Consider the following 27,143-nt stretch of genomic DNA (forward strand, 5'->3'; position numbering starts at 1 on the left):
GTATGATTTTAGAGTGCTTTGCAAACTACTAATGCTGCTGTCTTCAGTAGGAAGCCTAATTAAGTATGGTCAACAGATAATAGAAATACTGATTGCTCTAATGCTTACTAAGTAGGTAGCTATTATTAAGGAAGGGGCACATATAAAAGGAGGTAACGTGGAGGCTAAAGAAAATGTTCTCCCATCCAAGTACTAACCAGGCCCGACCCTGCTTAGCTTCCAAGATCTGCCCTACGACCCAGAAATTGCACTGCTGGGGATTTACCCCAAAGATACAGATGCAGTGAAATGTCGAGACACCTGCACCCCGATGTTTACAGCAGCAATGTCCACAATAGCCAAACTGTGGAAGGAGTCTCGGTGTCCATAGAAAGATGAATGGATAAAGAAGATGTGGTTTATGTATACAATGGAATATTCCTCAGCCATCAGAAAGGACAAATACTCACCATTTGCTTTGACGTGGATGGAACTGGAGGGTATTATGCTGAGTGGAGTAAGTCAATCAGAGAAGGACAAACATTATATGGTCTCATTCATTTGGGGAATATAAAAAATAGTGAAAGGGAATAAAGGGGAAAGGAGAAAAAATAAGTGGGAAATATCAGAAAGGGAGACAGAACATGAGAGACTCCTAACTCTGGGAAACGAACAAGGGGTGGGGGAAAGGGAGGTGGGCGGGGGGTGGGGGTGACTGGGTGATGGGCACTGAGGGGGGCACTTGATGGGATGGGCACTGGGTGTTATGCTATATGTTGGCAAATTGAACTCCAATAAAAAAATAAAAAACAAACAAATATAAAAAATAAAATAAAAAATAAAGTGTTCTAGCTAATTGTATGTCAGGTCCCTCATCTCTAAGCCCTCACTAAGATTCTAGCCCTTACAGTAGCTCAAGAGACTAAATCTTTAGAGAGGTTCAAGACTAGTATAGAATGCCAACCATTGGATTCAAGTCAGAAAAAGATGGCTAAGAGAAATGTGTATTCAACAAACTTAATTCCACTTGCTAACTTAATTCCCCTTTGCTATGTAACCTAACATATTCACAGGTCCTTCTTACCTTAGTAAGACTGAAGTCATCTTTTTCTCATCAAGAAGTTATTTCGGTTGAATTTTGAGGGAGCTAGAATTTAATATCATTTGAATCACCTGCAAGAGTAAGAAAGCTGGTAACTCAAAGACTATTAGATCTTGAAAGGCTCTGAGAGAATAGCTGTCTTAAGCCCTCATTTTACATAGAAGGACTGTTGTTTGGTGCAACTCAGGCATAATAAAATCTTTCCTACCTCAGTAATGTATGAACACGGTTTGAACCTCAATTTGGAAAAACAAACAAAAAAGGAGCAATTTTTATGCCTGTGACATATAAAGGTAAATTGAGATTTAATTATCTATCTAATTATGTATCCATCAGGGAGCATATGACAGACAATAGAAGAAAATACAATAAAAGCATTTCATTGAATTCCGTGAGAAACTGATAAGGTCTCCAACAAGCGGTGGTTGTTGTAGAACTGCAGCTCAGGAAGTGGGTATAAATGATATTTTGACAGTAGAATCAGCAGGATATCTTTCATTTTCTTGTTACCCAGTTCTCTGAATATCAAGTCCTTTCTATCCAAAGTTAACTTAACATCTATCTTCCTGAAATCACTCTTCTCTGTATGTCATTATATTGTTATAGACTAGCATCACTCCTAGCCCACAGTTACTGCTTAAGAAATACCTACATAATAAATTCTATGTATTTCTCTGCTCCCCAAGTCGAAGATCCCTACCAGCAGCCTCCAAAACCTCCTAAAAGTTTGATTATATATTTTCTGAAGTGATAGAAATCCCTATTGGTAGATATTTTTCATTTATTTTGATAGAATCAAGGGTGAAGGTTGTAAAATATAATGTTGACTGTCATTCAGCCAATTAAAAAAGACTGTATTCTTTGGGACTTTAATTCACTGGTTAAAGAAATGTTAATAGGGAGACATCATAAATGGGAATGCTTTACCGCCCCCAAAGTGGAGGAAACATAAAGCTTTGTGTTAGAAGTAAGCTATGGACCGAGTGTTAGGAGTCAGTCCTGGGCTTTGGTCTTAACTCAGAATCTCTAAATGTGTGAACTCAGGTGATTTAAAAAAAAAACTTCTTTTAGACTCAGTTTCAAATTAAAAAATATTGGGTGGTTACCCTAGATGGTCTATATGGACCATTTTCCTTCTGCAATACAATGAATGGTTATAAATATTTAATTTCAGTTTCTGAGTCATCTGTAAAAATAGTTTCAAAAACAAGCTCTGCAGCAGGAAACCTTTCTCTACCATAGCAACTACCAGGATCATGTTACTCTGTGACACAGCAGAGCTGGAAGTTTGCAGCACAGATGAAGGTGCTTATTATCTTACCACTGTCTACCATCACAAACACTGCCAGATGGCATTCCTGAATCACAGGTGGTAAAATAAAAATGCTTATAAACAAAGGGGAGGGAAGTCACGGAATCTTTTTGTCCTATCTGACCAGAGATCTCTCTGCTTTAGCCAGTCGGCAAACACACTCTCCATAGTCAATAAAGGTTTTAATCGTTGGGTGTACAAAGATCAATGAGAAATGTTGATTGTCTTTGAGGAGCCCACAGTCTTGTGAGGAGAGAAAAAAAATGAATTCAACTAAATATGATACAAGAGGGTGTTATGAAAAACACACCTTTAAGAATGCCAGTTAAGGGGCAGCCTGGCTGGCTCAGCGGTTTAGCGCAGCCTTTGGCCCAGGGCATGATCCTGGAGACCCGGGATCAAGTCCCATGTCGGGCTCCCTGCATGGAGCCTGTTTCTCCCTCTGTCTGTGTCTCTGCCTCTCTCTCTGTGTGTGTCTCTCATGAATAAATAAATAAAATATTTTCTTTAAAAAAAAAAGAATGCCAGTTAAGGATAGAATAAAAACTCCTTACCTGGTGTACAAGGGGGTAGCAGTCGGGAATAAAACTCTCCTGTTTTAACTCCAACCATACCATCCCTTTTATCTATATGCACCCTATAATCACACCATCCTAAAATTTGTCCTACTCTTCTTTCATAACTGTGCCATTATGCACACCATTCTCTCTGCTTTTAAAGTCTCTGCCCATCTCTACCTTTTATAAAGTACAATGCAGCCAACCGTCTATGGCCAGAAACACATTCTGATTTTCTTAAACAGTAACTCATTCCCTCCAGCATCTTTCTTGATATGTAACATTTTTAGAACATTTACCAGATTGCATTATAATTTCTCTCTTAAGGTATGATCTCCAGCACCTCCAACCAAAATGACAGTAAAAGACATCAAATTTGTAAAACACCTTTTATTACCATATTGCCAGAGTTCTGAAGTCAATTTACCTTGTATATTAATTTTACTCCTACTATTACTATTCTAATCAACTAGTCCCTTTATTCTAACTGCAATATCTTGATATTTTTACAGTAAATACATTTAATATATCTGCTTAAAAATCATTTATAAAAAAAAACAAAAAAATCCTTTATCAAATGCGGAAGAGTATAAATACATTTTTTAAAATAAAAATATGAGTTACTTGGAGTCAAGGAAGATATGTGTTTATTATCCCAAGAATACAGCAGTGACTGACATATATTCAGTTTCCTATATTGAATGAAGACACGCATGCAAATTTATAAATAAAATTAAAATTAGAATAACCAAGAAAAGCATTATGGAGAACAGCATATTTGAGCCAGAAGCTGAAGTCTGGGTGGATTTTTAGCTTGCCTGTGAAAGTCAACAAAGGGCAATGGAGGTGAAGGAGACAGCCTGAGCAAATGTATAGGCTAAGATTAGGCAAGGGTGGTTATGGTTAGCCTAGTGTGGTAGGAACAAAGTGGAATTAGAAAAGAGGCTTAAAAAGGAAGCTGTAAAATACCTGAAGTGCCATGCCGAGGAATTGACACTTAATTCTGTAGGCAATGAGGAATCTCAAAAGGTTCATGAGGAAGTATGCTATGATAATATAATATGTGTCTTTTTGAAATAGCACTTCACCAGAATGGGAATTGGCTTGGAGAGAGCCTGAATGGAAGCCTGGAGCCTAGTTAGAAAGGTATGGTAATAAGTAAGGAAAGAAATTCTGGTAGACGGTATTGAGGCAGTAGGGATGGGGATGGAGAAAAACATATAAATAATGATGAGAGTCAGACAGTAATTTTAGATTTTAGTGGTGGAGAGAGAGATGGAGGAGTCCATGGTGATTATGAGGGATTTTTTTCAACTTTTAGTTTTGTAGTAATTGTAGATTCACAGGAAATTGCAAAGATAGTAGAGTAGTACAGAGAGGTCCCATGCAACTCCAACCTTAACACAGCTTTCCTCTGATAGTTAAATCTTCTATAATTATAGCACAATATCAAAACCAGAAAATTAATATTTGTATAAAGTGTGAGTATGGGACTTTGTCATTTTATCACATGTGCAAATTTGTGTAAAATCCACCCTGACAATCAAGATACAGGATTATTCAATCACAAAAATCTCCTTCACGCTACTCCTTTATAGTCACAATCTCCCCTCTTGACCCGCACCATCCCTAAACCTTACTAACAACTAATGTGCCTCTGTCTCCATTCTATCATTTGAGGATTTTACATAAATGGAGTTGTGCAGTGTGAGGCCTCTGCAATTCTTATTATCTGGGAGTCCAACAAATTCAATTCAATTCTGACACTACCTAGAGTTTACCTCAGATCCCACAAGTTAAAAGGCCCACTCTTGTAAGACTACCCCACTCCAGATGTCAGCTGCTTCAGATGCCAGCTGCAAATGGGCCCATGCCACCTGAACTTCTGCCCAGACAACTGCAAACTTAGGAGTTCCTAAATCCACTCCCTCAGTTTCAATAATTTGCTATAATGGCTCACAGAACTCAGAATACTTATGTTAACTAGCCTGTTATAGAAGGATACAACTCAGGAACAGCCAAACATATAGGGCAAGGGGAGAGCGCTGGAGAGGGTAACAAGCTTTCAGGCCCTCCCTAGGGTACCATCCTCTGAGCACAATAGGGTGTTGTTCACTGACCCAGAAGCTCTCTGAATTTCCTTGTTCAAGAGTTTTTAGCTGGAGAGAGGGAAGATGGCCAAGGAATAGGGCAACCCAAAGCTGGCCTCCTCCCTTGGACACAGCTAGATAAATATCAAATCATTCTGAACACCCAAGAAATTGATCGGAAGTCTTAGAGAACAAAGCTGCATGTCTACAAACCCGAAAAATAACCCATGGAAGGTAGGAAGTGCAGAGAGCTGATTAGTGAGAGAAATGAGCCCTGGGTGATGCCCAGGGGAGGGATGTGTGGGAGGGTTTAGTGAGACAGACTGAGGGAGAGGGAGGGGGAGAGGGAAAGAGAGCACAGAAAAAGGGGAAAAAAGGGAAAACCTATGCAGAAGACTGCACAAGGAAACGATTCGCCAAAACCAGTGGTGGGGAAAAAGGAGAGGGTTACAATACTGCCAGTTTTCTATAAGCAGCGGAATGCAGAGTTGGAAGTTTCTGAGGCCCATATGATCCTCTCAATAGATGCTGAAAACGCATTTGACAAAGTACAACATCCATTCATGACAAATATCCTCAACAAAGTAGGGATAGAAGAAACATACCTCAACATCATAAAGGCCATATATGAGAGACCCTCAGTTAATATCATCCTTAATGGGGAAAAACTGAGAACCTTTCCCTATGGTCAGGAACAAGACAAGATTTCAACTCTCACCATTACTATGTAACATAGTGCTGGATGTCCTAGCCACAGCAGTCAGACAACAAAAAGAAATAAAAGGTATCCAAACTGGCAAGGAAGAGGTCAAATATTCACTACTTGCAGATGACATGATGCTCTAAATAGAAAACTCAAGAGACTCCACCAAAAAATTGCTAGAACTGACTGATAGATTAATTCAGTAAATTCATGGGATACAAAATCAATGTACAGAAATCTGTTGCATTTCTATACACCAATAATGAAGCAGCAGAAAGAGAAATCAAGGAGTCAACCCTATTTACAATTGCACCAAAACCCATAAGAAACCCAGGAATAAACCTAACCAAAGAGGTGAAAGACCTGTGCTCTGTAAAACATTTGTGAAAGAAATTGAAGATGACATGGAGAAATGGAAAAACATTCCATGCTCCTGGATTAGAAGAACAAATATTGTTAAAATGTCTATACTACCCAAAACAATCCACACATTTAATGCAATCCCTGTCAATAGAAGACCAGAGTTTTTCAGAGAGTTAAAACAAACAGTCCTTAAACTTGTATGGAATCACAAAAGACCTCAAATTGCCAAAGCAATCTTGAAAAAGAAAAGCAAAGCTGGAGACATCTCAATTCTGGACCTCAAGCTACATTCCAATGCTGTAGTGATCAAAGTATGGTACTGGCACAACAACAGACTCAGAGATCAATGGAACAGAAGAGAAACCCCAAAAATGAATTCGCAACAATATGGTCAACTAATCTTCAACAAAGCAGGAAAGAATATCCAAGAGAAAAAAAGAGTATCTTTAACAAATGGTGTTGGGAAACCTGGACAAGATGCAGAAGAATGAACTGGACCACTTTCTTACACTATACACAAAAAATAAATTCAAAATGGATGAAAGACCTAAATGTGAGACAGGAAACCATCAAAATCCTAGAGGAGAACACAGGCAGAAACCTTTTTGACCTCGGCTCCAGCAACTTCTTATTGCCAGAGGCAAGGTAAACAAAAGCAAAAATAAGCTATTGGGACTTCATCAAGATCAAAAGCTTCTGCACAGTGAAGGAAACAATCAACAAAAACTAAAAGGCAACCTACAGAATGGGAGAAGATATTTGCAAATGACTTATCTGATAAAGGGTTAGTGTCCAAAAACTATAAAGAACTTATCAAACTCAACACCCAAAAAGCAATCCAGTTAAGAAATGGGCAGAAGACATGAATAGACACTTTTCCAAAGAAGACACCCAGATGGCCAACAGACACATGAAAAGATGCTCATCACTCACCATCAAGGAAATACAAATCAAAACCATGATGAGATACCACCTCACACCTGTCAGAATGGATATAATTAACAACACAACGAACAACAGGTGTTGGCGAGGATATGGAGAAATGCAAACCCTCTTGCACTGTTGGGAACGCAAACTGGTGCAACTACTCTGGAAAATAGTTTGGAGGTTCCTCAAAATGTTAAAAAATAGGGGTGCCTGGGTGGCTCAGTTGGTTAAACATCCCTGCCTTCAGCTCAGGTCATGATCTAGGATCCTGGGATCAATTCTATGTGTGGCTCCCCACTCAGCGGGGAGCCTGCTTCTCCCTCTCCCCCTGCTTTTCCCCTCTGCTCCTGATCTCTCTCACACACACACTCTCTCTCTCAAATAAATAAATAAAAATCTTTTTAAAAAAGTGAAAAAAGAGGGACACCTGGGTGGCTCAGTGGTTGAGTGTCTGCCTTTGGCTCAGGGCATGGTCCTGGGGTCCTGGGATCGAGTCCCACATCAGGCTCCCCATGGGGAGCCTGCTTCTCCCTCTGCCTGTGTCTCTGCCTCTCTCTGTGTGTCTCTCATGAATAAATAAATAAAATCTTTTAAAAATAAGTTAATTAATTAAAAATAAATATAAATAAACAAAATGAAATTAAATTAAATAAACTTTAAACAAGGGTTTTGATAAAACTCAATCCCCAGCTCCCTCCTCAGAGGTAGGGGGTGGGGATAAACATCTCAGCCCTCTAATCATTTCATCTGGGGACCAACCCCTCAGAGGCTACCTAGGGCCCTCACACTAAGTCATCTCATTAGCATAATTTCAAGTGTGATTGAAAAGGGCTTCTTAGGGGTGCCTGGGTGGCTCAGTGGTTGAGCATCTGCCTTTGGCTCAGGGCATGATCCTGGGTCAAGGGAGCGAGTCCTACATTGGGCTCCCCACAAGGGAGCCTGTTTCTCCCTCTGCCTGTGTCTCTGCCTCTCTCTGTGTGTCTCTCAGGAATAAATAAATAAAATCATAAAAAAGAAAGAAAGGAAGAAAGGAAGAAAAGGAAAGAAAGAAAGAAAGAAAGAAAGAAAGAAAGAAAGAAAGAAAGAAAGAAAGAAAGAAAGAAAGAAAGAAGAAAGAAAGAAAAGGGCTTCTTACAAATAACAAAATACACTCCTATCACTCAGGTGGTATGGATGTACCACAGTTTAACCATTCATCCATTGATGGACATCTGGATTATTTCTAGTTTTTGGCTACAGTGAACAAAAGCTAGGAACATTCATCTACAGGTTTCCATATAAACATAAATTTTCATTTCTCCAAGATAAGTGACTTGGAGTGCAATTGCTGGGGCATGTAGTAACTGTATGTTTCGTTTTTATTTTTTTTAATTTTTTAAAAAGATTTTATTTATTCATGAGAGAGAAAGAGAGAGGCAGAGACATAGGCAGAGGGAGAAGCAGGCTCCATGCAGGTAGCCCGACATGGGACTCGATCCCCGGACCCCAGGATCAGGACCTAGGCTGAAGGCTGGGCCAAACCACTGAGCCACCAGGGCTGCCCTGTTTCGTTTTTCAAAAGAACTTGCCAATGTCTTTTCCAGAATAGCTGTAGTATTTTACATTCCCGCCAGCAACGCATGAGAGATTTAGTGTCTCCACATCTTGAATAGTATTTAGTACTAGCATGCTTTTTTTTTTTCTCACAATTTTGGCTCTGTAGGTGTAGGGATATCTCATCGTGGCCTCAACTCACATTTCCCTAATAGCTAGCAATGTTGTACATCTCTTCATGTGCTTATCTATCATCTGTAAAATTTCTCTTCTTATCTTTTGTCCATTTTCTAGTTGGTTTGTCATTTTACTGTTGAGTTTGAGAGGGTTTTTTCCTTATGTATTCTAGATACAGCTACTTTGTCAGACAGGTGCATCACAAATATTTTCACCCAGTCCATAATTTGGTTTTTCATTCTCTCCACAGGGTCCTTCATAGAGTAAAAGCTTTTAAAAATTTTGATGAAGTTCCGTTTATCTTTTTTTTTCTTTCATGGATAGGTTTCTTTTTTTGTTTGTTTGTTTGTTTTGTTTTGTTTTCATGGATATGTTTCGAATGTCAAGTCCAGGAACTCTTTGGCTATCTCTAGATTCTGAAAACTTTCTTATATTCTATCTTCTACAGTCTATAGTTTTACATTTAAATCTATGGTTCATTTTGATTCAGCATTTGTGTAAGGTATAAGGTTTAAGTCAATGTTCTTTTGAGTAAAAAGTCCATATTGACACAAACAATGACTGTACCCTTTATCTATTACTTCAAAATTATTTTCTTCTCTGAACCCTAAAATAATCATTCTGGATAGTAGTCTTTCTAGACACATCAGTAAAAATATTTGAAAGGGGGAAAAACAAGCAGTTCTAAATGTGATCCACTTGTCCTACTTGTGTGGACTCTGAACTGTGAAGCCTTGGGTAACAGAAAACCTTTGCAGCATTATTTTAAACCAAAAGAAGGCACTACAGATTCAATTTCCCTTTAAAAAATGTTATGATAGGTAAGGATATTCATAACTTAGGGTCCCATCATACTCAATTGTTTCAGATGAATCCAAATAGTATGTTTATCTCTGAATAAGACAACTATAAACGTATACGTACTGATTTATTTTTTTGTTAGTTCTACCCACCTGTGCAACTAGGCACTTCACCCACATTCTTTGCACATCTGTTATGTTCCTGGCATTGTCCTCTATACTGGGAACATAGAAAAAAAATCTCTGCCTCATGATCTATGAGCTCACAATCCAGTAAGGGATATATATGCAAAGAATGATAGCCCAGGGAGCATAAAATATAAAGAATATAAAGATCACTGTCATACATTCGTTCACTAAACAAAATTTCCTGACAATCTATTATATACCAGAGGTTGTGCTGTTAGGTACATAGACATTGACACCTTTTGAACTTTTTTTTTTGTTATATTAGGCTTTCTAGAGGATAACCTTAATTGATCAGAGAAGTAGTCTTAAAACAATTATAGTCAAGATCATTCGATTAAATGTATTGTTTATAGTGTTTACTCCCTTTATATATATTGCTGCCTTATTTTCACTGCAACAAATCAAAAGTGAAAAATATCCCCATAGTAGTCATTAGTTTAAGAGGTCCTTCTTTAGTGTATCTCTAGGGTGACTTTTAGAGAGAGTTAAGGGCTGTTGGATGGCTTTTAGAAACTGAGACAAACAAATCTGTTTTGTCACCCTTTCCGCTTCATAAACTTGCCTGTGTCAAGTATATGTGGTCTATAGCTGGTCAGCATAAAAGAGCTAACGTAGAAACCATTAGATGTTTGTAGTCAGGAGAAAGAGTATATAGTGAAACATAAAGGATCTTCATTTCCCTAATGTCTTTGCAATGGGAGATTTTTTTTCTGGTTATACCAAAACTGTTAAGAAATATCTTCCTCAAAATAGTTCAGGGATTAGTAAAACCTTCTCATCTATACAACAAAAATGGAGACAGTGAACATCAAAAAGGGCTCAAAATTAAAAAAAAATTAAAAATAAAAAAAGGGCTCAAAATTGACAATTGGAATTTTAGAGAATGTCCAACGAAGGAAAACTAACCTTAAAAATATAAATAAAGGGAGTGCCTAGCTGGCTTGGTCAGAAGAACATGTGACTCTTGATCTTGGGGTCATAAATTTGAGCCCCACGGTGGGTGTGGAGTTTACTAAAAAAAAAAAATTAGAAAATACAAATAAAGATGTGAAAGACTCTGCAATCAATGTGTGACCTCAGGTAACTGCAGTCAGAATGACCAAGGATTCCCTGCCCCTAGGATGGGGAAAGGTGCTATAAAGAGACAGTCATATCAGTGCAGATGGTGTCAGAATGCAGGTTAGCATGAGGCACAGAAGATAATTGATGCATAACACATAACCAGAACCACCACATGACAGGACCCAGATTGGAGCTCTGCATGTGTGCGTGTGTGTGTGTATGTGTGTAGCATGTTTCTATTTCGCTATGTTTTTTCACATACATACACATACACATAGTATTCCACTTTACACATTCAGCTAATTTCATAGTACAATAATTTAAGGTATTGTTAAAATATTGCTTTCAAGATTCTGGTGAATGAAGGGGTAAATGAGGTAATCATCTCCCTTTGTAACAAGATTTATTCAAGTCTATGAGTAGCATTACCTAGCACTGGCAAATAAATCCTTGGTCTTTGTGCTTCCTTAGGAAATCCTTTAGGGATTTATTTCCTCAAAAATGCTGCTCTAATGGTTTTTAATATACAATGTGTGCGGAACGAGTCCTGCCTGAAAATTTCTGTATGAAGACTAAGGGAATAGATGACCTTGTCCCTATGTCAAGAAAAAGAGAGGTATTTCCAGCTCTAGAGGAATAAAAGCAGTGTCAGCTTTTTATAGCAACTGAATGATTTGAAGAGCTAATGAATGTAACTGCTAATGCTACTGAGTCAGATGATTGTCCACATAGTTTCAGGTCCAGGCAGAGTTTTGGGACCTTCCATTGCTAAGAATGAATCCACAGAACGTTTGAACTTCTTGAGGTATGAAGCCAGAAGGATTTGGTATGGAATCAAGATAAATGGGTCAAAGGGATAATACTAAAGCCCAACCAGGATGCCCTGTTCTCTTTCTCTCACCATGAAGCTTTTGTATATGCTTTTTTCTTTTTCTTTTTTTTTCTTTTTTTTTTTTCTTTTCTTTTTGTCTAAAATATCCTCCTCATATCGCTAATACCCTGCTGGGATCACCTTATATACCACTTCTTCTGGATAGCTTGCCCTGACCCACAGGCTCTGGGTTGGGTGCTCCATCTTCTGCTCCCTGAGCACCCTGTCTTTACCTACCATAACAAGTAGAGCATGCATTGCAATGGCGTCCTTAGTTCTCCATGTGTTCTATCGAACCATGGTCTCTATGAAAGCAGGGATGGATTATATCTATCTTATTTACCCTGGTATCCAGAGTGCCTGGCACAGTTCTTAGCCCATGGGAAATGATTAATAAATATTTGCTAAGTGAGAAGGAATAAATTATTGAGTGTCCACTATATGCTAAGCATCACTCTGGGCATTTTATTTGTTATCCTGTTTATATACTAACGTCCAGATCTTTCAGAGCCTGGTATGTCCATTTGGGGCCTTCAAAAAGCAGACTCTATGGTGGGATTAGGTGTACAAGATATTTATTGAGGGATTCACTTGTGAAGGATGAAGGAGGTGGGAACAAGAGCAGGTAGGGAGAGTCCTCAGACAGCAATGCAGATCTGATACCTGGGAAAGGAGAAAGGAAGGAAGAGGAGTTGGTAAAGAAGTTCAGACCCAAGTGCCGTGCTGAGACATTATCAGCCAGGTCAGTAGGGTATTGCTCATTAGAAAAACCCCATCCTGGGCAGAAAAAGCCGGCCTCTAGGACACCTTCCATGCTTGGTTATTGACCAGGAGCAGCCCTGGAGAAATGTGGTCTCAATTACAGCAGCACAGCAAAGCCAAAGAAGCAGAAACAGGACACCATCAGTCAAACATGCTCCCAGTGAGGTTCTTTTGAAGGATAATCTCAACTGTGTTCTATCATTGCCATCACGACTCACCCATTTTCTCACACACATCTAATCTCCTTTCATGTTTGGGTGGGGAATATCTTCTAAATGGCTTTCTTGGGCTGCTCTTCCCCCAGAAGAGGAAAGTCAGTGGGATGATCTCCATAGCTTCTATCACAGCAGTCAGTGTCAGGGCCACAAATGTAATGAACCTCCTCCATCTTTACCTATCCACCCAACATGCCTCTCACCTTTACCCATCACCTCTGCACATCTTGTTGTCTCATCTCATATTAGGAAACAAACATTTATTCCTGAGGCACTAAGACTTTTGTGTTCCTATTTCTCAGTCAAGGCCTTGCTGCAAGTGCTCGTTCACTGTTATAAGTAAACAACGGTACCAAAAGAGGTCCACACATACTCTTCTTAGTCTTCATCGTGTAAAAAGTTTTACCTCTACTTGCTGCTAAGGATCAGGATTACCTTTGGCAAGACGAAATTCAAGCTTCCAAGCAGCAGCCATAACTTATGCCATTGGTCTTATGGAAAGAGTAGAACCATGAGCTCTAACTCACAGAACCCTGATGCACAAGTGTCCCAATGAGTCATCAAGAGGGATAGTAAATGATATTTGGCTCCTGGATCCATGCATTATTTCTCTTAAGGGCACAGAACCAATACAAGGCTCTGAAACAATGTATATATTGAATCCTGAAAGATGGCATCCCGTCTTCATGGAGTACACTTCCAAGCATCACTCAAAACCGCAATGAGATATCACCTCACACCAGTCAGAATGGATAGTATCAAAAAGACATGAAATAACACAGCATCACTTCAGCTCTGGTTTCCATAGGCTTTTCCTATCCAAACTGGAGAGTGGAGTTATGTGATACAATCAGCAGATAACACCGTTATGGACTCATTCCCACGTGTCATCCACTGTGAAGGGAGTCTCCTAGTCATAGTTTATGTTGTGTGGCATTTGATGATTGTGGATCAGAAAGTCTGTACACCTTCGATGATTATGCTAGCTAAGGGTCTCAAGGCAGGAAATGCAATCCATATGCAGAATAGGAAACTATCCTGTACAACTGAACAATTGTCCCTTCCAGGACAGAAAGAGAATAATATCTCAGTAGTTTAATTTATGGACATGAAATTGTTTATAATATTTCTTCATTATTGTTTTAATGTCTATAGGATCTGTAGCAATGTCTTCTCTTTTATTGATGATACTAGTAATTTCTGTGTGCTCTCCATTTTTAGTCGGATAGGCTATAGTTTTATCAGGCTTATTGATCTTAAGGAACAAGATTCTAGTTTCACTGAATTTCTCTATTGCTTTTCTATTTTAAATTTTATTATTTATCTTTTTATTTAGTTCCTCACACAAGCTTTCCCTAAAATTCATTCGTATTTTGATGAATTTTTTAGCAATACTTGGATTTTTATTTTGAGACCTTCCTCCTTTTCTCATATAAACATTCAATGTTATAAATTTTACTCTGAACACTGCTTTGGCTTCATTCAACAGATATTAATATATTTTCATTTAAATTCAATTGAAAATATTGATTTTATTTTACTTTACAGAGAGAGAGAGAAAGCGAGAAAGCATGTGCCCACTTGGGGAAGGAGGGGCAGAGGGGGAGAGAGAGAGAGAGAATCCTAAGCAGACTCTGCGCTGAGTGCAGAGCCAAACATGAGCCTCAATCTTACCACCCTGAGATCATGAACTGAGCCAAAATAAAGAGCTGGACACTTAACCAACTGAGCCACCCCAGGTGCCCTACAACTGAAAATATTTTTAAATTGTCCTCATGAAGGGGGCACTTGACAGGATGAGCATTGGGTGTTATGCTATATGTTGGCAAATCTAATTCCAGTTAAAAAATACAATAAAAAATAAAAAATAAAAATAAATTGTCCTCATGACTTCCTCCTTGACCCATGGGTTACTTAAGGATATGGAGTTTCCAGATATTCGGGAATTTTCTATATGTATCTGTTATTGATTTCCAATTTAATTCCATTATAAGTGAGAGTATGCACTTTGCATAATTTCAATTCTTTTAAAGTTGTTGAGGATTGCTCGTGGCCTACAGTGTGTTGTTTGATGTTGTTTCTGTACTTGAAAACAAAGCCTTCTTCTGTTGTTGATTTGTCTATTTCTCCTTTCAGTTCTGACAATTTTTGCTTCCTATATTTCAAAACTATTTTGTTTGCTGCATACATATTTAAGATTGGTAATGTCTTCTTAGTTATTTCATCTCTTTTATCTTATATAATGTCCCTCTTTATTCCTGGCAATACCTCTTGTCCTGAAGTTTACACAGTGTGATATTAATAGTCATTCCACTGTTCATTAGTATTAGAACATATAGAAAAAAAGATACGGTATATCTTTTTCAATCCTTTGAATTTTAACTGCCTGTGTCTTCATATTTGAGATTCTTACAGACAGCACATAGGTGAGCCTTCCTTTTTTACCCAGTCTAGTAATCATTACATTTAATGTAACCACTGATTTGGTTGGACTAACATGTACCATTTTGCTAATTGTTTTTTATCTGTTCTTTGCAAATCTTTTCTTTCTTTTCCTACTCTTGGATTTTTGTAAGATGTTCATGATTCCATTTTACCTCCATTATTGGCTTATTATTTATACTTTAAAATATTATATAAAATTTATGCTTTTATATTTATATTTCATTTACATATAGTTGTTTATATTCCTTTATTATTTATACTCTTAATTTTGATGTTGCCCTCATGTTTAAATGATAAAATTTTAACCACGGCCAATCTTCAAATAATATATCTTTTCTTGTATAGTATAAAAACCCACAGTCTGTCCAATTTTGCCATTTATTTTCAATATGCTATAAATTCAGAATACAGTGTTATCATTTGCACTTTGATTTTCTTTTGAAGCAATTAAAGTAAGAAAAAATATTTTATATTTCCTTTCATTTAACCATTTCTAGAGCATTTAATTACCTTTATATAGGTTCATGTTTCTCTCTGGTATCCTACTCCTTTTGCCTGAAGAACTTCCTTTAACATTTCTTGTTTTGGCAGTAATAAACTTGAGGGGGGTCTTTTTATACTATACTATAAATAAAAAGTAATTTATTAAATACAAAAATTACTTTATTTCTCCTTCATTTTTGAAATATATTTCTCCTCTGTATAGAACTGTGCTGAAAGTTCTTTACTTTCATCACTTCAAAGATAGTCCACTAATTTCTGACTGGTCAAATGTCTACTTTAATACACACTTTGTCCTGATATATGTAACATACCTTTTTTTCTTACCTGTCTTTAAAATTTTCTCTTTTTGGTTTTTAATAATTGAAATATGATGTGTTTAGCAGGGTATGTGCCTGTGTCCCTGTTATCTTGCTTGGGGTTCTTCCAGCACCTTTGGTCTGTGTTTTGATATCTCATAATTTTTTAAAAAGTTTTCTTTATTACTTGTTTAACACTTCTAGGATTCTTTTTTTTTTAAGATTTTTTATTTATTTATTCATAGAGATGCAGAGAGAGAGAGGCAGAGACACAGGCAGAGGGAGAAGCAGGCTCCATGCAGAGAGCCTGACGTGGGACTCGATCCAGGGTCTCCAGGATCACGCCCCGGGCTGCAGGCAGCGCTAAACCGCAGCGCCACCGGGGCTGCCCCACTTCTAGGATTCTAATTGTACATGTGTTATAACATTTGAGATTATCCTAGAAGTCTTTTCTCATGTTAAATCTGGGTGATTTTCATTGGCTCATCTTTAAATTCATTAATTCTTGGTTCTAATAACAAACCCATATAAATCTTATTTCTGTGACTTTTTGTTTTTTTATTTCTAGGATTTTCACTTGACTCTTATAGTTTCCATCTTTCTGTTGAAATTCCCTATTTGATCATAGGTGTTGTCCACATTTTCCTTTAAAATTTTTCAAATAATTATACAATCATTTAAAAATTTGTGTCAGATAATTATAATGTCTAGGTCAAATCTGAATACAGTTCTATTGATTGACTTATCTCTTGAAAGTGGATTGTTTATTCTTGCTTTTTTATGTATCATGTTTTGTTAAATTCCAGATATTGTGTATAGGATAGTAGAGACAGGTAAATAGATTTAATGACTGCAAATTGGCAACCTTCTTTTGTCAGATCATGACTATTGTAGGTTGACTTAATCTCATCAGGAGTTGAATTCAGTTTGGGTTTTGTCTTTGCTGTCATTATCCTCAGTGAGTCACCAGCTGCAAATTCCTCTAGATTTACTTATACTTTGGCTAGTGTGTCAGAAGTTTTTTCTCAATGTTGCTGCTCTAATCTCAGTTTGAGGCCCTTCCTCTATACCTGCAACTCAGAGTGTATCTCTCTCCATATTCTTAGGAGGACCCAATACAGTTGACTTGCTATCAAGTGACCCACATTGATCTCAAGAATAATTAGTGCTATCCTGGGGGACTCATTACCATGATATGTCAGATACTCGGAGGCGGAAGTATCTAGATTGGTCTTAGTGAGAATCGATGCTTGTTAGGCTCATGCACAGCTTCCATCTCTTCTATGGGGGTCCTTTCATGTGCCCAATATGCCAGTTATTGTGAGACCTGCAATGGAACAAGGCTAATTATAAATTATTGAGTCATCAGTGTTTACTTGGCTATTCAATGCTTTTTTCATGGTGGATGGTTTCTGGTAGGCATTGATATGTGACAGGAAAACCTTTATACTTTGTGTCTGCTCCTACGTGTTCATTCACATACTCTTATTCCAAATCTCCTTACTCAATCTTCTAATCCTTTGACTTCCAGACCCCTGGCCATACAGACAAGCCATTAAGCGATGCCTAGGTATTTGCTCAAAATTTCACCTAGGGCCATTTCTCCTTCTAGATGCACCATGCCTAGCTCCACACACTGAGAAAATTTCCTCTCTCCTCTTTCTCTCAAGGCCATCCCTAAATATGACTATAACACAGCCATTATCCATTTCTGGCTGGCATTCACATGCTGAATTAATCCACCTATACGATAATGTTAAGGTTTTTCCTTCTCTTCCAGTTAACCATATGGGTTTTACATACAGCCAGTGGTGTGCAATAAAGGTGAGACTCTTGGGCAATCATGATGGGTGGTAATGTGGGGGGGGGGTCTGGACTACCTGCTTATGCCCTCAGGTCCTGTTTTGCTTGAAACCCTGGCATGATAACTATGATTTGGTTTAAAACTCTACTATTAAAAAAAAAAACTCTACTATTTGGTTTAGCTTGCAGTAGTCTACAGTTATTCTCCTGGGTCCATCTGGTTTCTTCACAGTCCAGAATGCCAAATTAAGAGAGATATAATAGGGACCAAACTATTCTCTATCATCCTCTCTTCCTCCTGGGGCTGCAATATTGCTTTTTATTCACTATTTTGGCTTGATAATGGGAGGGGGAAGTTTTAGAAGCATCCACTTGGTATTTTCCTGATAGCCCTTAACTGGCAAACTAAGTACCCAATGTGGATACCAACTGCCAAATATGCTAACCCAATCATACACTCAGAAACTGGAGAAATGAACACTGGGTAGTTCTGAAGGCCAGTACTATTAGCCAGTATTTCATTTGTTATTTGGCTTTATAAGCTCCCATTCTAGTAGGAGGATCATGATGACACTTTGGGTGTCTAGATATGAATGTCTACTCAGACCCTGTATCTAATAGTCTACAAAATGTTGAGTATTCCCCTTTCCTCAGTGTAAAGTTATCCAAATAAATGGCCACAAGTCCCTTTGGGCAAGGCATGGGGAAATCATTACAGTATATACTGGCCATGGTGTGGCATAAGTCATTACTCCTGGGGATGCTTCAAACTCTTCAGTCATATGGATCTGACATCTGAAAAATGGCTCAGATCCAGGTACTGAGCAGGGGACTATGAATTTGTATTGGACCAACAACCATCAGCCTCCTGCTCCTCTATTCTTGCCATTTGTCTGGTTGTAGGTATTAAGCAGCACTCTTACTGTCTACTTCCTATTTTGTCCCTAGTAAATAGAGCTATCAACAATCTCTGTAGCTCCCTATGGGCCAACCCTCTTATGTTGTTCCTTCAAACTTGGTGGTCATTGTAGTAATTTTATCTCTGGCTTCTGACAATTAAACACCACCACCAGGCCTTGATTAATTGAGGGCCTCATCATTTCCTTGAATATTAAAAAAGCTTACCTCTGTGACTTTCTCTATAGCTTTGGCCTGCAGAAGACAGCCAACACTTACTGGTGCCTTCCCATGAACATATTTGCGTGAGTCATCTGGGCCCTTCTATAGAACATAGTCCTCTGAAAGTCTTCTGGCATCACATATTACATCTATTTAAGCATGCTCACCTCCCAACGCCTTTTTATTCCTTCTTCATCTGCCAGAGAAACAGAGATTTCCACTTCACTGTATATGCACCATTGCTTTTTCCTGGTCTCTAAAGTAGCCATCCTAGGGGTGCCTGGGCGGTGCAGTCAGTTGAGTATCCAACTCTTGGTTTCAGCTTGGATCATGATCTCGGAGTCATGGGATCGAGCACCACATCAAGCTCTGTGTTCAGTGTGGAGTCTGCTTGGGGTTTCTCTCTCTCTCCCTCTGCCCCTTCCCTAGCACGTGTTCTCTCTCTCTCTCTCTCTCTCTCAAATAAAGAAATAAATCTTATTTAAAAATTAAAAAAATAAAGTATCCATCCAGTAGTAACATTGCACCATCCACTAAGGTCCTTGCAAAAGTATTGAATATACTCTCATGCTCCAATTCAATGAATTCTTGCTTATCTGGTATTATGATCTGGATATGTTGATCAAGCACCTTCAATATCCAAGTCCAAGGGTACTCTCTTGGTTCCTGCCAGTTCATGTTAGCTAACTCTTGCAGCTCATTTGGGGTATAATCTTTCCAAAACTTTCCTACCTGGGTTTTCCTAGAACTTAATCCTAATTATTGGCCTGGCAACCAAGAAAGTAGATAAGACTGTTTCTAAGGGGATCACCTCTTGCTTGTGTGAACAAGGTCTCTCTCTCCAATGTCTTCTCACATAGGAGGGGATTACTAGCTCATAGGAATACTGGACCACCTCTGCAAGCTCTGAAGTTTCAGGGATGTCTTCTGAGCAAAATTCTTTTTTATTGCTTTTTTAAAAAAGGTTTTGTTTATTAATTTTTGCAAGAGAGAGAGAGCAAGAGTGAGCACAGTAGGGGGTGGTGGGCAGAGGGAGAAGTAGACTTCCCGCTGAGCAGGGAGCCCGATACAGGACTCTATCCCAGGACTTTGGGATCATGACCTGAGCCAAATGCAGATTCTGAGCCAAAGTTCTAAAGTGCATACACCTAGGTATACTCATTTCATATTTCAAGGTCCCAGGTTTTTCTAATCAGGGCCCAGAACTTAGCATAACAAACTAGCCCTGATGAAGCATTAAAATATCTCTGGAGTTCCAGAACTTTATTAATTTCTGAGTCTGTCTTCATCTTGTTTGCTCTTTTACTATAGAAGGGCCTCTTTGTAAGCTATCAAAAATGTTCTCTGACTCAGCTCACACACTTAGATCTTAACTACTTCTTAAGCACCCTCAGTTTTTCTAAATCTTTCTTCAGGTGGCAATGCCATTTAGTGGTAACTAGTCACATTCTACTGTTCTCGATGGCATCCCTTCCCCCAACTTCACTACCACAACCAAATCTTTCAAGTGTCCAAATTTTCACTCCAACAAGTACATTCCTCTGTACCAGGACATCCTCTCAGGTCATTACTGATGAAATCTTCAGCAACTTGGCTATCATGTTGTGAGGAGGATTATCCTTATCTCGTACTTCACTCACAAAGATGTTGTTCTTACCAGCCAGGCAGGGAGCGAGCCAGTCTCAAAACTCATCATCTATTTTTGGCGGGGCCAGGGGCAGAGGTAACTTGTCTGACCCATGTCAATTTGATTCCTCTGAGTAGCAGATACAGAGATGAGACTAGACATACAAGAGATATATTGATAAAGGGGAAAAGAGCAGAAATAAGTAGGAAAGGACTTTAGGCTGATCCGGTTTCATAACTATAGTATTGAGAAATTCTCAACTGGACCAATAAGAAGGCACCAAGCAAAGTCTGCTCATTAGAGGAGTCCCTTATCAGGCAAAGATGGTTTGGTGCTGGTACCTCTATTGTGACTGGTTCCTAACTGGGAGGAGTCCCTAGCAGAAGTGTGGCCATGAAGAAAGTACTATGGTGAATATAAAGATATAGCAGTTAGCACCCATGGTCCACTGTGTGCTTTGCACCAAATTCTCTTGAAAGGAGACCAGAGCTGCACACCTCCATGGCTGCCACACCTAGAAAATGCTTAATACTATCTCCGAAGGCAGCCTCCTGCTGCCACACTAATGGATCTATGCTATGTGCCTTCTCCAGGCAGTAATGCCTCCTCCTTTAAAATGAAGCTTTAAAATGTTACTCTTGAAGAGAACAATCAGCTAGTACATAAGTCATGACCCAGAGGATTCAAGTGAGAGAGCAGAACATTTCTGAATCAGTCCTTGGGGTAAGAGGCTAAGATCAGGGGCACCTGGGTGGCTCAGTGGTTGAACATCTGCCTTTGGCTCAGGTCATGATCCCAGGGTCCTAGGATCAAGTCTCACACTGGGCTCCCCACAAGGAGCCTGCTTTCTCTCCTCCTATGTCTCTGCCTGTCTCTGTGTCTTTCACAAATAAATAAATAAAATCTTTTTTTTTTTTTTTTAAAAAAGAGGCTAAGGCCGGCAAAAATATGGCCATCACTAATAGGGAGGCTGACGCAAGCAATGGCCATTTGGGTGAAGATCAGCCCAGATCACAATGAGCAGGAATAATTCAGAAGGCCAAAAGCAAGATAGAAACCTTGTCAGCATCATCCTTTTAAGCAATAAGGTTTAAAGATTATCACACGAACCTTCTTCACAGCAATGGGACACTGCAGCAGAGTGAGGCCAACCCAGGCACTCAGGGCCACAACTGGTTAGAGTGAAGAACTCAGGGACATAGACATAATTATGACAATTTCTGACCTTTTGTTGTTGTTGTTGTTTTTTATAACAGCCATCTTTCTTTCTTTCTTTCTTTCTTTCTTTCTTTCTTTCTTTCTTTCTTTTCTTTCTTCCTTCCTTCCTTCCTTTTTCTTTCTTTCTTTCTTTCTTTCTTTCTTTCTTTCTTTCTTTCTCTTTTCTTTTCTTTTCTTTTCTTTTCTTTTCTTTTCTTTTCTTTTCTTTTCTTTTCTTTCTTTTTCCAACCTGACCGCACACTAGGAAGATGGCCTCACCAGTGAACTGTACTTACCCATGAACCCCGACAGAGATGCCGGGTGGGAAAGACAAACCTATTGTGGGGGTTCCTATCTAAGACAGGTCATCAGTTCCTTTAATCAGCAAACATTTACCAAACCCGCAATACTTGCTACACCCTGTGCTTGTCCCTGGGAATACATACCCCTGCCCTCACAGAGATAAATGGAATTTGTAGTTGGTAGACTGGTTCCACAGCAACAGGTCAGGGTGAGGAGCTCTCAAAACTCCTCGAAGTCACATTGCTAAATGCAAAATTTTCTTTGTTTGGTTTTGGATCAAATAAGATATGTAGTATCAAGTGAGATATAAAAATATTTTCTATTTATATATATGATTTACATATCATATATAGAGCCATATATAAAAAATCAAAACTAGAAAGTTCTGTGCACACTTGAGGAGTAAATATTACTCATATGATAACTCTTTCTCCATGGCTTTTTACTCCTTTTACCAGAGCTCTGGAACATAACTGATTAAATTATTTGCATGGTCTTAACACAGGTAAAGTTTCTCTCACTGAAGAAAATATTTTCAACAGACTGACCACTGATCAATTATCAATTCTGTATTATTTTTAGGCTTTTGGTTTTTTAAGCACCATGGGATATAGAATACAATGTATATACAGTCTTGACTTAGACAAAAGGACAGATTGGAAACTGAAATGTTTTTCTTCTTCACTTGCTTGCTTTAGAGAGAGCTAATTGTAAGAAAACTCAATTGTAAACACTCAAAAAAAGTGACTGTGTTTACTTTCTGGCTGTGAAATGTTAAGAAAAATTGTTTTACTATGTAAAAATGTATAATATATATAAGTTAATAAATTTTTAAATGTCAAAAAAATAAAATAAAAATAAAATGTTAAAAAAAATAAAATGCTATACACACATATATGTGTACATGTAAAATGTCATGAGAGCAGTGTAGGACAGGGCACAGAAGATTAGAATGAATTCACAGCCAACTTTGTAGCCAGAATTGCAAAGAAAGGGCCCACCGACTTTTGGGGATGAGCCCAGTCCAAGATTTTATAATTTTGTAGAAGAAAATGCTGTAATACGAATTTCACCAAGATAAAACTTGGGTAGTTGTAATATTTACTGGCTCCATAGTTTCTTCTGGGAACTATCTTAGAAGGAAATAACCCTTTTGAAGACAAGAAATAAGTGTAATATGGTAATGCAGAAGAAGGGATTTTTACTGTCAGAAAGCATCCTCATTCACTAACACATACACACTTTGGCAAAATAGGTGTGAAACATTCCCTTAGATTGTGGGATTATATAGCTCTCATTGTGCCCGCTAGAGCTTGCACTTCTAATGTATACAGTCAGTTATCTTTGTCACAGCATGAGGTCTTACAGCTGAGCAAGCAGCTTTGGCAAAAAGTCCAAGGTCCTGAGGCTTAGGGGGGCCGATGGGAATGAAGTTGGCCGGAGGCCTGGGTACCTCAAGGGCATCTAATGCGAAATCAGTTAATTTTCAGTACTTATATAGATGTTAGTAACTTCCTGCCTCTATTTCTAAATGGGATAGGGAAATCTTGGCTGCCTGTGAACTTGTCATAGCAACAAAGAACGATTTCATTCATCTCGCCCAGGAATAGCTTCTGGTGTGTATGTGTACAGAGTGATAGAAGCTCGTTCAAGTGAATATTGGTTTGGGAGCTTTGGGGATTATGAAAAGGGGGCACAGCTGTGATTCTTCAGGGGCTAGGTGAATGAAGGCAGCCATCGAAGAGGGGTGGAGAAGCCAGCTGGAATGGAAGCAGTGGCAGTAGTGGCAGGAAAGATAAAGCTTAAGACCCTGGGAACCAATACACAGCACTTTCCCTCTAGCTCTCTGCTGTTAAGTAGATTTCCATTGGAGGCCATCCAGAAAGGATTCCAGCCTCTCCTACAGCCCCTTACAGTGGAGAGAAACACTAGTGGCAGGGAGAGGGATTGGGGGAAGCTGGGGAAATACCAGACAAGGAGTCAAGAGAACAGAAGTGAAATTCTGGCTCCCCTTAGGGAGCTTTGTTCAATTCACTCATCCTCATAGATAATAGTAGTTAACAGTGTAGAGTCTAAAGCCAAATTTCATCAGTTCCGAGTCCAGCTTTGACACTTGTCAGCTATGCATCCTAAAGCATATTAGTTAGAAACTTTTTTTAAGATTTTATTTATTTATTCATGAGAGACTCAGAGAGAGAGAGGCAGAGACATAGGCAGAGGGAGAAGCAGACTCCCTGCGGGGAGCCTGATGTGGGACTTGATCCCAGGACCACAGGATCACGCCCTGGGCCAAAGGCAGACATTCAACCACTCAGCCACCCAGGTGCCCCTAGTTAGAAACTTTTGAAAATGTGGGTAATAATACCAATGCCTAGGTTTGTACTCCCAGAATTCTTAGGAGGATTATGTAAGTGTCCAAAAAGTAGTGAGTACTACAGAAGCACTTGTCAAGTTATACAATATTCGAGATGTTTGCCGGGGAAGAGTTAATCTAGAAGTTTCTATCCTCTCATCATGAGACATAGCCAGGGGTGGGAAAGTGGCAAGCCCTCTCAAGTTATGAAAACAGAGCACAACAGAGCTGTTTGGGTGGTAATGGAGGGGCCAGGTGAAATTTTTTCTCAAGATAATATAGAAGCTATTCTGCAGGGTATTTTGGAAGAGAGGGACATATCTTACATTCTATGCAAATAAAGACAAAATATCTGGATCTAAGGAAGCAGACATGAAAACTATCAGCAAGTCAGAGAATTCTCAGCAATAATTAACAGCCACGATACAAGATGCAGCCATCTCTATGTTAGATGGAGTACACGGATTACAGAGGAGAGTTAGTTAATCCAAAGTTATTTCCAGACACAAAAATTCTGCCTAAGTTACACTTTCAATAACCATTTAGAGCTCTACTTTCACAATATGGGTTCAATTATTCACAATTTCTTACTCAATTGATTTGGGGCCATATATTTTAGTTTGAGAAACCTAAAATTTAACATGACGGTTTCTCTTTTCTAAGAATTCAGTATTAAATCCTCTTACAATTTAAAAATCTCACAACTGATGGCATCTTGAAATAGATACGCCACGAGAGGGTCATAATGCCAGCATCTCTCATTCACCAACGGCTCTGTTGTCAAAGTTATATTTCTGGCAGATGCAGCCAGAGGATTGGGGCTCCCTTTACCTAACTAGCTTCCATTTACATAGATTTACCCAAGATGAGGCAGGCCCCGGCTTTAGTTTATCTATAGGGTAAAGGTTCCACACTCAAAAGGGCAAGGTGAAAAGACTTGGGGCTGCCATCACAACCTAGTCCTCCCACTCATAGATCCAGAGTCTACACCGGGAGAAGCAAGCCACCATCCTTGTCCCCATCCCCAGTGCAGTAGAACGAGGCCTTGCTCAGGTGGAGAAGCAGGCTATAAGAAAGGAAATAACCATAGCTCTTTCTAAGCAGACTGACTGTATCTGGCATAGAATGCGGGAAGTTCATAGATAAAGGAATTCTGAAAAACAATGGAGATTTGAGTGGTGAGCAACAAACAGAAGGGTAGATCGCCTAAAATGTTAAGAGAGAACAAGAGAAAGAGAAAATAAGAATTGCCCTTCAGCAATCAGAGTAAGGCTCAAAGACTAGAAACACCCTGCCCCTAAAACAGGGGTTACATCTATATTTTTTCAACTGTATGGAATATAATTAACATATAACATTGTGTAAGCTTACAGTCTACAACTTCATGATCTGCTATACATATATATTGCAAAATAATTACCATAATAAGGTTAGTTAACACATATCTATCATCTTACATAGGAACCATTTCTATTTGTGTGTGTGTGTGTTAAGAACATTTAAGTTCTACTCTCAGCAGCTTCCAACTGTACAATACAGTATTGTTAACTGTAATCGCCACAGCGTACATTAAAGCCCAGAACTTATTCATCATATAACTGAAAGTCTGCACCCTTTGACCAGTATCTCCCCATTTCCCCTACCCTCAGCTCCTCGCAACCACAAATCTACTCCGCGGTTCTGTGAGTTAAGCTTTTTTAGATTCCACATATAAGAAAGATCATGCAGTACTTGTTTTTCTGTTTGGCTTATTTCACTTACTGTAACGCTCTCGAGTCTTATCCATGCTGTAACAAATGTCAGGATTTTCTTCTTTTTATGGCTGAATAATTTTCCACTGTGTGTGTACATGTATGCACATATATTTTTTTTCTTTATGCATTTGTCCATTAACAGACACTTAGGAAAAAAAAAAAAAACAGACACTTAGGTGTCTTTGCTATTGTGATTAATGCTGCAAGGAACACAGGGTTGCAGGTATCCTTTCCAGGTAGTGATTTCATTTCCTTCCAATATATATGCAGAATTAGAATTTCTGGATAATATGTAGTTCTATTTTTATTTTTTTTTGAGGAACCTCCATACTGTTTCCCATAATAACTATCAACTTACATTCCTACCAACAGGGCATAATGGTTCTCAGTTCTCCTCATCTTCAACAACCCACTTATGTTTTGTCTTTTTGATAAAAGCCAATAAAACAGTTGTGAGGTGGTAACTCATTGTGGTTTTGATTTGCGTTTCCCTTATGATTAGTGATGTTGAGCACCTTTTCATGCATCTGTTAGCTATTTATCTATCTCCTTTGTAAAAATGTCTACTCAGATCCTTGCCTATTTTTAATTGGATTATTTGTCTCATTACCATTCAGTTGTAGAAGTCCCTTGTATAGTTTGGATATTAACCCCTCGTATGATATATGGTTTGCAATTATTTTCTCCCATTCTGTAAGTTGCCCTTTCAATTTATTGATTGCTTCTTTCACTGTGCAGAGGCTTATAAGATTGATGTAGTCCCATTTGTTGAATTTTGCTTCTGTTGCCCGTGCTTTTGATGACATAATCCAAAAGCATTGCTAAAGGCAACGCCAAGGAGATTTTTCTTGTTTTCTTCCAAAGGTTTCATGGTTTGGGTTCTTATTCATTTACAGTTAATTTTTGCGAGAGGTGTGAGATATGAGTCCAATTATTTTCTTTTCCTGTGAATCATTTCCTTGCTGAGTATTCTTGGCTTGCTTGCCAAATATTAGTTGATAGTAGATGTGTGGGTTTATGTCTGGGCTACCAGTTCTGTTCCACTAGCCTATGCATATGTTTTCATGCCAGTACCATACTGTTTTTATTACCATCACTTT

At 38.6% G+C, this 27,143-nt stretch overlaps 1 protein-coding gene across 7 annotated transcripts in view; it reads right to left on the bottom strand.

Moving 5' to 3' along the window:
* Nucleotides 1–27,143, bottom strand: part of LOC140627348 (RNA polymerase II elongation factor ELL2-like) — a 114,759-nt gene that overhangs the window by 19,930 nt on the left and 67,686 nt on the right. The window contains exon 4 of one of the 7 annotated variants that reach the window (XM_072815563.1): nt 1,064–1,152. The exons of 5 other annotated variants lie outside the window; for them this stretch is intronic. In XM_072815563.1, the coding sequence (XP_072671664.1) occupies nt 1,064–1,083 (20 nt within the window). In that variant the 5' untranslated portion in view covers nt 1,084–1,152. Of the gene's footprint in view, nt 1–1,063; nt 1,153–11,808; nt 12,329–27,143 lie in introns of those variants that run through there. One more of the 7 variants, XR_012026146.1, reaches the window with a different exon arrangement.

Source organism: Canis lupus, chromosome X, assembly GCF_048164855.1.
Source record: "Canis lupus baileyi chromosome X, mCanLup2.hap1, whole genome shotgun sequence".
In the NCBI taxonomy this organism is placed as follows: domain Eukaryota; kingdom Metazoa; phylum Chordata; class Mammalia; order Carnivora; family Canidae; genus Canis; species Canis lupus.